The sequence below is a fragment of the Oncorhynchus keta genome, unplaced genomic scaffold, assembly GCF_023373465.1.
Source record: "Oncorhynchus keta strain PuntledgeMale-10-30-2019 unplaced genomic scaffold, Oket_V2 Un_contig_1034_pilon_pilon, whole genome shotgun sequence".
In the NCBI taxonomy this organism is placed as follows: Eukaryota; Metazoa; Chordata; class Actinopteri; order Salmoniformes; family Salmonidae; genus Oncorhynchus; species Oncorhynchus keta.
This window is the reverse complement of record NW_026277072.1, coordinates 124,920-139,218: the sequence shown is the minus strand read 5'-3', so window position 1 is coordinate 139,218 and position 14,299 is coordinate 124,920. Positions and strand designations below refer to the sequence as shown.

Sequence of the window (14,299 nt, the reverse complement as noted above, 5' to 3'; positions counted from 1 at the left end):
TTGTACCACAGAGCTGTACCACAGAGTTGTACCACAGAGCTGTACTGTATCACAGAGCTGTACCACAGAGTTGTACCACAGAGCTGTACTGTATCACAGAGCTGTACTATACCACATTACTGTACCACAGAGCTGTACCACAGAGTTGTACCACAGAGTTGTACCACAGAGCTGTACTGTATCACAGAGCTGTACCACATTACTGTACCACAGAGCTGTACCACATTACTGTATCACAGAGCTGTACCACATTACTGCACCACATTACTGTACCACAGAGCTGTACCACATTACTGTACCAAGAGCTGTACCACAGAGCTGCACCACATTACTGTACCACATTACTGTATCACAGAGCTGTACCACAGAGCTGTACCACATTACTCTACCACATTACTGTATCACAGAGCTGTACTACATTACTGTACCACATTGCTGTACCACAGAGCTGTAAAATCTTTACTGTACCACATTACTGTATCACAGAGCTGTACCACAGACCTGTACCACATTACTGCACCACATTACTGCACCACATTACTGTACCACATTACTGTATCACAGAGCTGTACCACATTACTACACCACATTACTGTACCACATTACTGTATCACAGAGCTGTACCACAGAGCTGTACCACATTACTGTACCACATTACTGCACCACATTACTACACCACATTACTGTACCACATTACTGTATCACAGAGCTGTACCACAGACCTGTACCACATTACTGCACCACATTACTACACCACATTACTGTACCACATTACTGTATCACAGAGCTGTACCACAGAGCTGTACCACAGACCTGTACCACATTACTGTACTGTATTACTGCACCACATTACTGTACCACAGAGCTGTACCACATTACTGCACCACATTACTGTACCACATTACTGTACCACAGAGCTGTACCACAGAGCTGTACCACATTACTGTACCACATTACTGTATCACAGAGCTGTACCACAGAGCTGTACCACATTACTGTACCACATTACTGTACCACATTACTGTACCACAGAGCTGTACCACATTACTGTATCACAGAGCTGTACCACATTACTGTATCACAGAGCTGTACCACATTACTGTACCACATTACTGTACCACATTACTGTATCACAGAGCTGTACCACATTACTGTATCACAGAGCTGTACCACATTACTGTATCACAGAGCTGTACCACATTACTGTATCACAGAGCTGTACCACATTACTGTACCACATGACTGTACCACATTACTGTACCACATTACTGTATCACAGAGCTGTACCACATTACTGTATCACAGAGCTGTACCACAGAGCTGTACCACATTATTGTACCACATGACTGTATCACATTACTGTACCACAGAGCTGTACCACATTACTGTACCACAGAGCTGTACCACATTACTGTACCACAGAGCTGTACCACAGAGTAACATTCTGTACATATAGTACATGGCACCAATCGTCATTCACCAACTGGTGCCCAGCCCACATGGCCTTATAGGACACTATATCAAGTATCAAAACACTACATTAAACAAATGTAATGCCTTTAACAATTAAATGTGTAATTAGCAAACACATGTTCAAATACACAAAGGTACACATACTGTACAAATACATAAAGGTACACATACTGCTCAAATACATAAAGGTACACATACTGTTCAAATACATAAAGGTACACATACTGCTCAAATACATAAAGGTACACATACTGTTCAAATACATAAAGGTACACATACTGTACAAATACATAAAGGTACACATACTGCTCAAATACATAAAGGTACACATACTGTTCAAATACATAAAGGTACACATACTGGTCAAATACATAAAGGTACACATACTGTACAAATACATAACGGTACACATACTGCTCAAATACATAAAGGTACACATACTGTACAAATACATAAAGGTACACATACTGCTCAAATACATAAAGGTACACATACTGTACAAATACATAAAGGTACAATAAATGTACACATACTGCAAATACATAAAGGTACACATACTGTACAAATACATAAAGGTACACATACTGCTCAAATACATAAAGGTACACATACTGTACAAATACATAAAGGTACACATACTGTACAAATACATAAAGGTACACATACTGTACAAATACATAAAGGTACACATACTGTTCAAATACATAAAGGTACACATACTGTACAAATACATAAAGGTACACATACTGTACAAATACATAAAGGTACACATACTGTTCAAATACATAAAGGTACACATACTGTACAAATACATAAAGGTACACATACTGTACAAATACATAAAGGTACACATACTGTACAAATACATAAAGGTACACATACTGTACAAATACATAAAGGTACACATACTGTACAAATACATAAAGGTACACATACTGTTCAAATACATAAAGGTACACATACTGCTCAAATACATAAAGGTACACATACTGTACAAATACATAAAGGTACACATACTGTACAAATACATAAAGGTACACATACTGTTCAAATACATAAAGGTACACATACTGTACAAATACATAAAGGTACACATACTGTTCAAATACATAAATGTACACATACTGTTCAAATACATAAAGGTACACATACTGTTCAAATACATAAAGGTACACATACTGTACAAATACATAACGGTACACATACTGTTCAAATACATAATACACATACTGCTCAAATACATAAAGGTACACATACTGTACAAATACATAAAGGTACACATACTGTTCAAATACATACATACTCATACTGTTCAAATACATAAAGGTACACATACTGTACAAATACATAAAGGTACACATACTGTACAAATACATAAAGGTACACATACTGTACACATACTGTACAAATACATAACGGTACACATACTGTTCAAATACATAACGGTACACATACTGTACAAATACATAAAGGTACACATACTGTACAAATACATAAAGGTACACATACTGTTCTATGTAGGTCATCTATATAGCTGCTGTGGGATCTTGATTAAAGGCTCAATTCAATCAAACAGGTCAGGAAACACTCGGCTGATTCCAGATTTAACGGCCATTTCAAAGGGGGAGCAATTTCCCCACTTCCACCCGACCACCTGCATACTGCACTGGAACCTTTGATACCCCTTGGTTCTTCTATTCCCTTGGTCCTACCATCCCACTACCAATTGTACCGTCCACCTGTCTGTCTCACACTCTCTCTTCTTGGTAGACCTGTCTGTCTATCTGTCTGTCTGTCTGTCTGTCTGTCTGTGTGTCTGTCTGTCTCACACTCTCTCCTCTTGGTAGACCTGTCTGTCTGTCTCACATTCTCTCCTCTTGGTAGACCTGTCTGTCTGTCTCACACCCTCTCCTCCTGGTAGACCTGTCTGTCTGTCTGTCTCACATTCTCTCCTCTCAGTAGACCTGTCTGTCTGTCTGTCTCACATTCTCTCCTCTTTGTAGACCTGTCTGTCTGTCTCATTCTCTCCTCTTGGTAGACCTGTCTGTCTGTCTCACATTCTCTCCTCTTTGTAGACCTGTCTGTCTGTCTCACACCCTCTCCTCCTGGTAGACCTTTCTGTCTGTCTCACATTCTCTCCTCTTGGAAGATCTGTCTGTCTATCTGTCTCACATTCTCTCCTCTTGGTAGACCTGTCTGTCTGTCTCACATTCTCTCCTCTTTGTAGACCTGTCTGTCTGTCTCACACCCTCTCCTCCTGGTAGACCTTTCTGTCTGTCTCACATTCTCTCCCCTTGGTAGACCTGTCTGTCTATCTGTCTCACATTCTCTCCTCTTGGTAGACCTGTCTGTCTGTCTCTCACATTCTCTCCCCTTGATAGACCTGTCTGTCTATCTGTCTCACATTCTCTCCTCTTGGTAGACCTGTCTGTCTGTCTGTCTCACATTCTCTCCTCTTGGTAAACCTGTATGTCTGTCTCACACTCTCTCCTCTTGGTAGACCTGTCTGTCTGTCTCACATTCTCTCCTCTTGGTAGACCTGTCTGTCTCATTCTCTCCTCTTGGTAGACCTGTCTGTCTTTCTGTCTGTCTCACATTCTCTCCTCTTGGTAGACCTGTCTGTCTGTCTCACATTCTCTCCTCTTGGTAAACCTGTCTGTCTCACACTCTCTCCTCTTGGTAGACCTGTCTGTCTGTCTCATTCTCTCCTCTTGGTAGACCTGTCTGTCTCACACTCTCTCCTCTTGGTAGACCTGTCTGTCTGTCTCACATTCTCTCCTCTTGGTAGACCTGTCTGTCTGTCTCATTCTCTCCTCTTGGTAGACCTGTCTGTCTCACATTCTCTCCTCTTGGTAGACCTGTCTGTCTGTCTCATTCTCTCCTCTTGGTAGACCTGTCTGTCTGTCTCACACTCTCTCCTCTTGGTAGACCTGTCTGTCTGTCTCACATTCTCTCCTCTTGGTAGACCTGTCTGTCTGTCTCATTCTCTCCTCTTGGTAGACCTGTCTGTCTGTCTCACATTCTCTCCTCTTGGTAGACCTGTCTGTCTGTCTCACATTCTCTCCTCTTGGTAGACCTGTCTGTCTGTCTGTCACACTCTCTCCTCTTGGTAGACCTGTCTGTCTGTCTCACATTCTCTCCTCTTGGTAGACCTGTCTGTCTCATTCTCTCCTCTTGGTAGACCTGTCTGTCTGTCTGTCTGTCTCACACTCTCTCCTCTTGGTAGACCTGTCTGTCTGTCTGTCTGTCTCACACTCTCTCCTCTTGGTAGACCTGTATGTCTGTCTCTCTCTTACCATCCACCCATCTGTCTCTCACACACTGTCCTCCTGACAGATGTGTTTTCCATTAATAAAGCTCAGACTGGCCACTGAGTGGTTGGTGGTCCTGAGGGAGGTCATTTGTATGTTGTTCCTGTTCCTCCTCTGGCTCTGGGACCTCTTCGCCAGGGCTCGACAACAACAACACAGCTGCTTGTTGAACTGCTTCTGGAAACTCTTGCTGAGCAGGTAGAGGGCGAAGGGGTTGACACAGGAGTTAGTGAAGGCCAGGATACGGGCTCCCACGGTGAAGATGAAGTGGGCCATGGAGGTGTCCACTTCGGAGTAGTGGTAGGAGCGGTTGAGGTAGATCACGTGACAGGGGAGCCAGCACACGGCGAACAGGCCCACAAACACCAGGACGGTCTTGGCAAGGCGCTTTCTGGACTCTATCTGTGATGTTGTGGAGAGAGAGATGAAGATTAAGAAAATAGAAGAGATGATTAAGAATAAAATAGAAGAGATGAAGAAAGAGAAGAAAATAGTAGAGATGATGAGGGAGAAGAACAAGAAGAAAATAGTAGAGATGATGAGGGAGAAGAACTAGAAGAAATAGAAGAGATGATGAAGGAGAAGAACTAGAAGAAAATAGAAGATATGATGAAGGAGAAGAAGAAGAAGAAAATAGAAGAGATGAAGAACAAGAAGAAAATAGTAGAGATGATGAGGGAGAATAACTAGAAGAAAATAGTAGAGATGATGAGGGAGAAGAACTAGAAGAAAATAGTAGAGATGATGAGGGAGAAGAACAAGAAGAAAATAGTAGAGATGATGAGGGAGAAGAACAAGAAGAAAATAGTAGAGATGATGAGGGAGAAGAACTAGAAGAAAATAGTAGAGATGATGAAGAAGAGAGACCCACCTGTCTTCTGACGTGCACGTTGCCCTCCACCGGCATATTATAGGCACTCCTGATCAGGCTCCTGGCGATGAACAGGTAATAGACTGATATAACCGACAGAGGAATGACATAGAAGATGAGGAAGGAGGCCATGGAGTGGATCTTGGGATGCAGTTCACCATCGTGGGGATAGGGGGCGCAGGTGATGAAGGTCTCATTGGTGCTGTGGATGCTGAACGAGCGGAGGTCTGAGAAGACAGCCTCGGGGACAGCCAGGGTCATGGAGAAGAGCCAGATCACTGCAGCCCGCAGGACGATCCTCGCCGGGGCGTTGGAGGCCTGGATGTCCATGGGCTTCACGATTGCCTTGTACCTGGAGGATGAGGAGGATGAGGAAGATGTGTGACGATGATTCAGAAGACATGATCTCCTCAACTTAGGCCACCTGTTCAGAAGTATGTGTGACGTATGATTCAGATGTCTTGCTGGCACTTGGGTTGTGTCCTGAATGGCACCCTATTCCCTATGTGGAACAAGGCAATATAAAGGCACCCTATTCCCTATGTGGAGCAATGCAATATAAAGGCACCCTATTCCCTATGTGGAACAAGGCAATATAAAGACACCCTATTCCCTATGTGGAACAAGGCAATATAAAGACACCCTATTCCCTATGTGGAACAAGGCAATATAAAGGCACCCTATTCCCTATGTGGAACAAGGCAATATAAAGACACCCTATTCCCTATGTGGAACAAGGCAATATAAAGACACCCTATTCCCTATGTGGAACAAGGCAATATAAAGGCACCCTATTCCCTATGTGGAACAAGGCAATATAAAGGCACCCTATTCCCTATGTGGAACAAGGCAATATAAAGGCACCCTATTCCCTATGTGGAACAAGGCAATATAAAGGCACCCTATTCCCTATGTGGAACAAGGCAATATAAAGGCACCCTATTCCCTATGTGGAACAAGGCAATATAAAGGCACCCTATTCCCTATGTGGAGCAAGGCAATATAAAGGCACCCTATTCCCTATGTGCAGCAAGGCAATATAAAGGCACCCTATTCCCTATGTGGAACAAGGCAATATAAAGGGAACAAGGTGCCCGTCGGGACACAGACAGTTTTCCTCTAACCAGATGCTATCCTTCAAAACCTGATTGTTCTCCAATCAACTCTACATTCTCCTGTTTCTCAATTTTCCTTTTACTTTGTGGAGCAAAGGCATATTTCAATCCCAGACTCAATATAAAGATATTCCCTTGTGCATCAACTTTTATTGGAACAAGGCTGTTCATTCTATTCTGGTTCCTTAAAGGCACCCTATTCTATTCATTAAAGGCACCCTATTCCCTATTCATTTTCTATATCTGCTACCTGAATGAATATTTTCTATTGACGTCAGACGGGACCAAAAGATGTTGATTGTTCTGTTCATCAACATTCATTCTATTCATTCCTTCTATTCTCTTCCTTCTATTCTATTCCTTCTATTCTATTCATTCTATTCATTCTATTTTCTATTCATTCTATACTATTATATTATATTCCTTCTATTCTATTCCTTCTATTCTATTCATTCTATTCAATTCCTTCTATACTATTCCTTCTATTCTATTCATTCTATTCTATTCCTTCTATACTATTCCTTCTATTCTATTCCTTCTATTCTATTCATTCTATTCATTCTCATTCTATTCCTTCTATTCTTCTTCCTTCTATTCTATTCATTCTATTCTATTCATTCTATTATATTATATTCCTTCTATTCTATTCCTTCTATTCTATTCTATTCTATTCATTCCTTCCTATTCTTCTATTCTATTCCTTCTATTCTATTCCTTCTATTCTATTCCTTCTATTCTATTCCTTCTATACTATTCCTTCTATTCTATTCCTTCTATTCTATTCTTCTATTCTATTCCTTCTATTCTATTCCTTCTATTCTATTCCTTCTATTCTATTCATTCTATTCAATTCCTTCTATACTATTCCTTCTATTCAATTCCTTCTATTCTATTCCTTCTATTCTATTCATTCTATTCTATTCATTCTATTCTATTCATTCTATTCAATTCCTTCTATTCTATTCCTTCTATTCTATTCATTCTATTCTATTCATTCTATTATATTATATTCCTTCTATTCTATTCCTTCTATTCTATTCCTTCTATTCTATTCCTTCTATACTATTACTTCTATTCTATTCCTTCTATTCTATTCCTTCTATACTATTCCTTCTATTCTATTCCTTCTATACTATTCCTTCTATACTATTCCTTCTATTCTATTCCTTCTATTCTATTCATTCTATACTATTCATTCTATTCTATTCCTTCTATACTATTCCTTCTATTCTATTCCTTCTATTATATTCCTTCTATTCCTTCTATACTATTCCTATCTATTCCTTCTATTCCTTCTATTCTATTCATTCTATTCTATTCATTCTTCTATTATTCCTTATATTCCTTCTATTCTATATTCCTTCTATTCTATTCCTTCTATTCTATTCTATTCTATTCTATTCTATTTCTATTCCTTCTATTCTATTCCTCCTTCTATTCTATTCCTTCTATTCTATTCCTTCTATTCTATTCCTTCTATTATATTATTCCTTCTATTCTTCTATTCTATTCTTCTATTCTATTCCTTCTATTCTATTCCTTCTATTCTATTCCTTCTATTCTATTCCTTCTATTCTATTCCTTCTATTCTATTCCTTCTATTCTATACTATTCCTTTCTATTCCTTCTATTCCTTCTATACTATTCCTTCTATACTATTCCTTCTATTCTATTCCTTCTATTCTATTCCTTCTATTCTATTCCTTCTATACTATTCCTTCTATTCTATTCCTTCTATTCTATTCCTTCTATTCATATTCATTATATTCTATTCCTTCTATTCTATTCCTTCTATTCCTTCTATACTATTCCTTCTATTCTATTCCTTCTATTCTATTCCTTCTATTCTATTCCTTCTATTCTATTCATTCCTTCTATTCTATTCTATTCTTCTATTCTATTCTATTCTATTCCTTCTATTCTATTCCTTCTATACTATTCCTTCTATTCTATTCATTCTATACTATTCATTCTATTCTATTCATTCTATATATTCTATTCCTTCTATTCTATTCTATTCTTCTATTCTATTCCTTCTATTCCTTCTATTCTATTCCTTCTATACTATTCCTTCTATTCTATTCATTCTATACTATTCATTCTATACTATTCATTATATTCTATTCCTTCTATTCTATTCCTTCTATTCTATTCCTTCTATTATATTCCTTCTATTCCTTCTATTCCTTCTATTCTATTCCTTCTATTCTATTCCTTCTATTCTATTCCTTCTATTCTATTCCTTCTATTCTATTCCTTCTATACTATTCCTTCTATTCTATTCCTTCTATTCTATTCCTTCTATTTCTATTCCTTCTATTCTATTCCTTCTATACTATTCCTTCTATTCTATTCCTTCTATTCTATTCCTTCTATTCTATTCCTTCTATACTATTCCTTCTATTCTATTCCTTCTATTATATTCCTTCTATTCTATTCTATTCCTTCTATTCTATTCCTTCTATACTATTCCTTCTATTATATTCCTTCTATTCTTCTATTCTATTCTATTCTTCTATTCCTTCTATTCTATTCCTTCTATTCTATTCCTTCTATTCTATTCCTTCTATTCTATTCATTCTATATTCTATTCATTCTATACTATTCATTATATTCTATTCCTTCTATATTCTATTCTATTCTTCTATTATTCTATTCCTTCTATTCTATTCCTTCTATTATTCCTTCTATTCTATTCCTTCTATTCTATTCCTTCTATTCTATTCCTTCTATTCTATTCATTCTATACTATTCATTCTATATTCTATTCATTATATTCTATTCCTTCTATACTATTCATTCTATTATATTCCTTCTATACTATTCCTTATATTCTATTCCTTCTATTCTATTCCTTCTATTCTATTCATTCTATACTATTCATTCTATACTATTCATTATATTCTATTCCTTCTATTCTATTCCTTCTATTATATTCCTTCTATACTATTCATTATATTCTATTCATTCTATTCTTCTATTCATTCTATACTATTCCTTCTATTCTATTCCTTCTATACTATTCATTATATTCTATTCATTCTATTCTATTCATTCTATACTATTCATTATATTCTATTAATTCTATACTATTCATTCTATACTATTCATTCTATATTCTATTCATTATATTCTGTATCATTCTATTCTATTCATTCCTTCCATTCTATGTCGAACATCTCATTCCAAAATAATGGACATTAATATGGAGTTGGCCCCCCTTTGCTGCTATAACAGCCTCCACTCTTCTGGGAAGGATTTCCACTAGATGTTGGAACATTGCTGTGGGGACTTTCTTCCATTCAGCCACAAGAGCATTAGTGAGGTTTGGCACTGATGTTGGGCGATTAGGCCTGGCTCGCAGTCGGCGTCCCAATTCATCCCAAATGTGTTCGATGGGGTTGAGGTCAGGGCTCTGTGCAGGCCAGTCAAGTTTTTCCACACCGATCTCGACAAACCATTTCTGTATGGACCTTGCTTTATGCATTTGGGCATTGTCATGCTGAAACAGGAAAAGGCCTTCCCCAAACTGTTGCCACAAAATCGGAAGCACAGAATCATCTAGAATGTCATTGTATGCTGTAGCGTCAATATTTCCCTTCACTGGAACTAAGGGGCCTAGCCCGAACCATGACAAACAGCCCCAGACCATTATTCCTCATCCACCAAACTTTACAGTTGGCACTATGCATTGGGCCAGGTAGCGTTTCCAGAGTCCAATGGCGGCGAGCTTTACACCACTCCAGCTGACGCTTGGCATTGCGCATGTTCTTAGGCTTGTGTGCGACGCCAGAAACCCATTTCAACCCAACGAACCGTTATTGTGCTGACATATCTTCCAGAGGCAGTTTGGAACTCTGTATTGAGGGTTGCAACTGAGGACAGGCGATTTTTACGTGCTACGCGCTTCAGCACTCGGTGGTCCCGTTCTGTGACCTTATGTGGCTTACACTGAGCCGTTGTTGCCCCTAGACGTTTCCACTTCACAATAACAGCACTTACAGTTGACGGGGGCAGCTATAGGTGGGGAGAAATTTGATGAACTGACTTGATGGAAAGGTGGCATCCTATGACAGTGGTGCCACGTTGAAAGTCACTGAGCTCTTCATTAAGGTCATGTTTGTCTATGGAGATTGCATGGCTGTGTGCTCGATTTTATACACCTGTCAGCAACGGGTGTGGCAGAAATAACCAAATCCACTTTGAAAAGGGGTGTCCACGTACTCTAGTACATATAGTCCAGCTGTAGTGTTTACTCCTGCATGCCTGGAGAGCCAGGTTCCATTGAGGCAAGCTCAATAAAGCACAGATAAAGTTTATTGAAATGATCTCATAGTATTTTAACCTCGGTTTTGAAAGTATATGGTTAGGATTTAAACAGAGGAAACGTTGGGAAGCTGGTGAGGAAACGTTGGTAAGCTGGTGAGGAAACGTTGGTAAGCTGGTGAGGAAACGTTGGTAAGCTGGTGAGGAAACGTTGGGAGGCTGATGAGGAGAGGGGAGGTATCTGTCATTTATGAATGGATTATTATCTGCTAATGGGATCGTAGGCTAAAGAGAGACATTAGAATAGGCTAGCTAGAGACGGTATCATTATATGGCTGCCATGGTGCCATGGTGCCATGGTGATGGTCAGTCTATATGATGGATGTCTTCTCCTCCCACTCCACAGTGATGCACACTTTATGGTAGCGTTCCAAATGAATCCCTAGTGCACTACTTTTGACCAGAGCCCCGTGGATACATAGGGAAAGGGTGCCATTTGGGATGCAACCTATATCATCCCAAATGAAAATGTTGGTTGTGGGAAGTTGTGTGGGAAGGATATAGCCTATGACCCCCCAAAACACACAGGCACGCCCATGCATGCAAGCACCGTCACCCATTTACTCATTCACTGTCACAAACACAAACACACCCACACACACGCGCGTACGCGAACGCACACGTACACACACACACACGAAGTCGCACGCTTATACATTTCTACTCATATGTCGGATCTCATTTCTGTGCCTCGAGCACATCTCATATCTCACTTCAAAGTATGATCCCACTGATCCGAACGCGTAATAACGCAACAGAGTGAATCAGATTGTATCTGCATTGTCTCAGTAGCAGCATGTTCTTGACAGGTTGTACCCATACCGTTGTTTAAATTCATATTATTTCCAGCTCCATAGAGTTTAGCCGAAGAACCGGCAGAGATGCGTTCGGAGAGAATATTCGATAAGGATGGCAAGCTTTCCCGTTTTCAGCATTTTACCTAAACGACCATATGTTGAGCTAAAAGTAACTACAAGTCTACAACCATTTAACTATACAACTCTACATTAAAATACCAGATCAGTTGGCAATGGTATGTGTAGCCTATGGATAAGTTGGATAACTAAACGTCCATGTTGCAATATGAGTGTAGTAGACTAAAACATAAAGTGAAGGCTATTTACCTATCAGCAGACAACGCAGTCAGGGTAAAAACAGACACTCCGACGGAGGTGAGTTGGATGAATGGTATGAGTTTACATCCAACTCTCCCGAAGAGCCACTCGTCCGCGAGGTACCGACTGGCATCCACCGGCGCGCAAGTAACCAGGAGGACCAAGTCCCCGAACGCGAGACTCGACATGAAGAGGTTGGGGACATTCCGCATGGATTTAGAGGAAGACAATGTCTTGATGAGGGTTATGTTACCGATTAGTCCCACGACTATGATGACTCCATAAATGGCAGTGATGGCGATGCTGATGTAGAACATGGATTGTTCCGAAGTGTCCCCTGTGTGATTACCGTGGTGCGCCCATTTGGACACATTCTGGTACAAATCAAATTCTTGTGTAATATGAAAAGGTTCTTCGAAGGACATTCTCTCAACATCCCATGTCTTGTTTATAAAAGTTTAAATAAAATTCGCTTAATTTGCCTTACTGATAGTCTCCAACTGGTGCGTAGAAAATACATTTCCACTTTGGAGAGTTTTACTCTGACGTAATAGGCTAAATTTATATTATCCGAGTTGAAAGTGTTCTTTCTTAGACGTCGTGCGCGGTCTACCTATAGTCCCCAATCCCAACACTGATTGAGGTGGGGTTGTATTGACGAGACCACGCGACTTCTACTGTTCTTTAAATGCGCGTGCGCAAAATGCGCTTTTCTGTCCTCTTTCGCGCGCTGTGGGCCTGCGCTCTCTGTCAGCAGTGTCTCTCAAGAACGAAAACAACTTTTTTTTCCGGGGACAGTCTTTTTATTCATTTAATTTGAGCATTTGTTTACAATGATACAAAACACAGCTGTCTAAATTAAAATTCAATACATATTGTAGTGTAGTTAGTAGTTTTGGTTTCCTGAGCTGAACTTGAACCTGCAACCTTGCAGCCACCCACTAATTTAACACCGCAAAATTGACCTTTCAGCCAAAGACCCCATGGGAAAATCTCAATTGAATTTCCATGATTCCTCACATCCTCTCTCCTCTGACTTCATCCAATGGATTTTGAGAAGGAGGTGAGGAGAAAGGATGTGAGGAATCCAGAAAATGCAGTTGATTTTGTACCAAGGCCGTGGCACGACTTGAATGCACTATTATTGAGCTTATATAGACAACATATCATATGTGTGTATGATGGATTATGTATATTGATTGTATATTGATTGTGTATAATTGATTGTGTATAATTGATTGTGTACAATTGAGTTCATCATCCTATCCCCAGGGACATTGGTGTTCTCACTTAGTTATAAGAGCTATTGACCACTGGTGACACTGATTTCATATCAGTTGTGAGCTGGCAGCAAAAGCCTGAGAAAAGTGAAAAGTGCCTGGTGTTTTATGGAGAGGTGATAAAACCCAACCATTATTTTTATTTAACCTTGTTTCATACAGGTTATACTCATTGACAAACAATCTCTTTTACTAGAGAGGGCATTAATGGTCTTAGGAAAAAATATGTTTACCCCTGTGGATGTGATGATGTTGGGGATTCATGTTTTGTGAGGGAGTGAGAGAGAGAGCGGGAGGGAGAGAGGGGGAGAGAGAGAGCGGGAGGGAGGGAGAGAGATAGGGGGAGAGGGGAGAGAGAGAGCGGGAGGGAGAGAGGGGGAGAGAGAGCGGGAGGGAGAGAGAGCGGGAGAGAGAGCGGGAGGGAGGGAGACAGGGGGAGAGGGAGGGAGACGGGGAGAGGGGGAGAGGGGGAGAGAGAGAGCGGGAGGGGGGAGACAGGGGGAGAGGGGAGAGAGAGGGGGGAGGGAGGGAGGGATACAGGGCGAGAGGGAGAGCGGGAGGGAGACGGGGAGAGGGGGGAGAGAGAGCGGGAGGGAGGGAGACAGGGGGAGAGGGGAGAGAGAGAGCGGGAGGGAGGGAGACAGGGGGAGAGGGAGAGCGGGAGGGAGAGAGATAGGGGGAGAGGGGAGAGAGAGAGCGGGAGGGAGGGAGACAGGGGGAGAGAGAGAGCGGGAGGGAGGGAGACAGGGGGAGAGGGAGAGCGGGAGGGAGACGGGGAGAGGGGGAGAGAGAGAGCGGGAGGGAGGGA

The 14,299-nt window shown here is 40.6% G+C and overlaps 2 protein-coding genes across 44 annotated transcripts; one reads left to right on the top strand and one right to left on the bottom strand.

Annotated features, from left to right (window-relative positions):
* Window positions 1-522: 522 nt before the first annotated feature.
* On the top strand, window positions 523-3,152 carry LOC127916961 (uncharacterized). 43 transcript variants are annotated; one of them, XR_008096757.1, is made up of 5 exons: window positions 523-1,634; window positions 1,743-1,985; window positions 2,049-2,156; window positions 2,265-2,507; window positions 2,946-2,976. XR_008096757.1 is itself a non-coding variant. In XM_052500356.1 (5 exons), the coding sequence occupies exons 1-5, from the start codon at window positions 1,554-1,556 to the stop codon at window positions 3,150-3,152; spliced, it is 936 nt and encodes a 311-aa protein (XP_052356316.1). In that variant the 5' UTR covers window positions 523-1,553. The 43 variants fall into 43 exon arrangements, 19 of the variants coding, with proteins under 19 accessions (XP_052356316.1, XP_052356325.1, XP_052356313.1 ...); XR_008096760.1 differs by lacking the exon at window positions 2,946-2,976 and adding exons at window positions 2,643-2,669; window positions 2,800-2,836 and having other exon boundaries at window positions 523-1,985; window positions 2,265-2,399; XR_008096761.1 differs by lacking the exon at window positions 2,946-2,976 and adding exons at window positions 2,643-2,669; window positions 2,721-2,757 and having other exon boundaries at window positions 523-1,985; window positions 2,265-2,399.
* A 1,598-nt stretch (window positions 3,153-4,750) lies between these two features.
* LOC118380060 (gastrin-releasing peptide receptor-like) lies at window positions 4,751-12,829 on the bottom strand. The gene is made up of 3 exons (XM_052500346.1): window positions 12,221-12,829; window positions 5,656-6,007; window positions 4,751-5,186 (listed from the first exon to the last, which is right to left on the bottom strand). Exons 1-3 carry the CDS (start codon window positions 12,634-12,636, stop codon window positions 4,788-4,790), a joined length of 1,167 nt encoding a protein of 388 aa, XP_052356306.1. The 5' UTR covers window positions 12,637-12,829; the 3' UTR covers window positions 4,751-4,787.
* Between the last annotated feature and the right edge of the window lie 1,470 nt (window positions 12,830-14,299).

Coding starts and splice junctions, on each gene's coding strand:
- LOC118380060 (XM_052500346.1), bottom strand. CDS start 12,636: ATGTCCTTCGAAGAACCTTTTCATATTACACAAGAATTTGATTTGTAC. Junction 6,008..12,220: donor ACTGCGTTGTCTGCTGATAG/GTAAATAGCCTT, acceptor CTCATCCTCCAG/GTACAAGGCAATCGTGAAGC. Junction 5,187..5,655: donor ACGTGCACGTCAGAAGACAG/GTGGGTCTCTCT, acceptor ACAACATCACAG/ATAGAGTCCAGAAAGCGCCT.
- LOC127916961 (XM_052500347.1), top strand. CDS start 1,554: ATGCCTTTAACAATTAAATGTGTAATTAGCAAACACATGTTCAAATAC. Junction 1,986..2,048: donor TACTGTACAAATACATAAAG/GTACAATAAATG, acceptor AAATACATAAAG/GTACACATACTGCTCAAATA. Junction 2,508..2,945: donor TACTGTACAAATACATAAAG/GTACACATACTG, acceptor AAATACATAAAG/GTACACATACTGTACAAATA.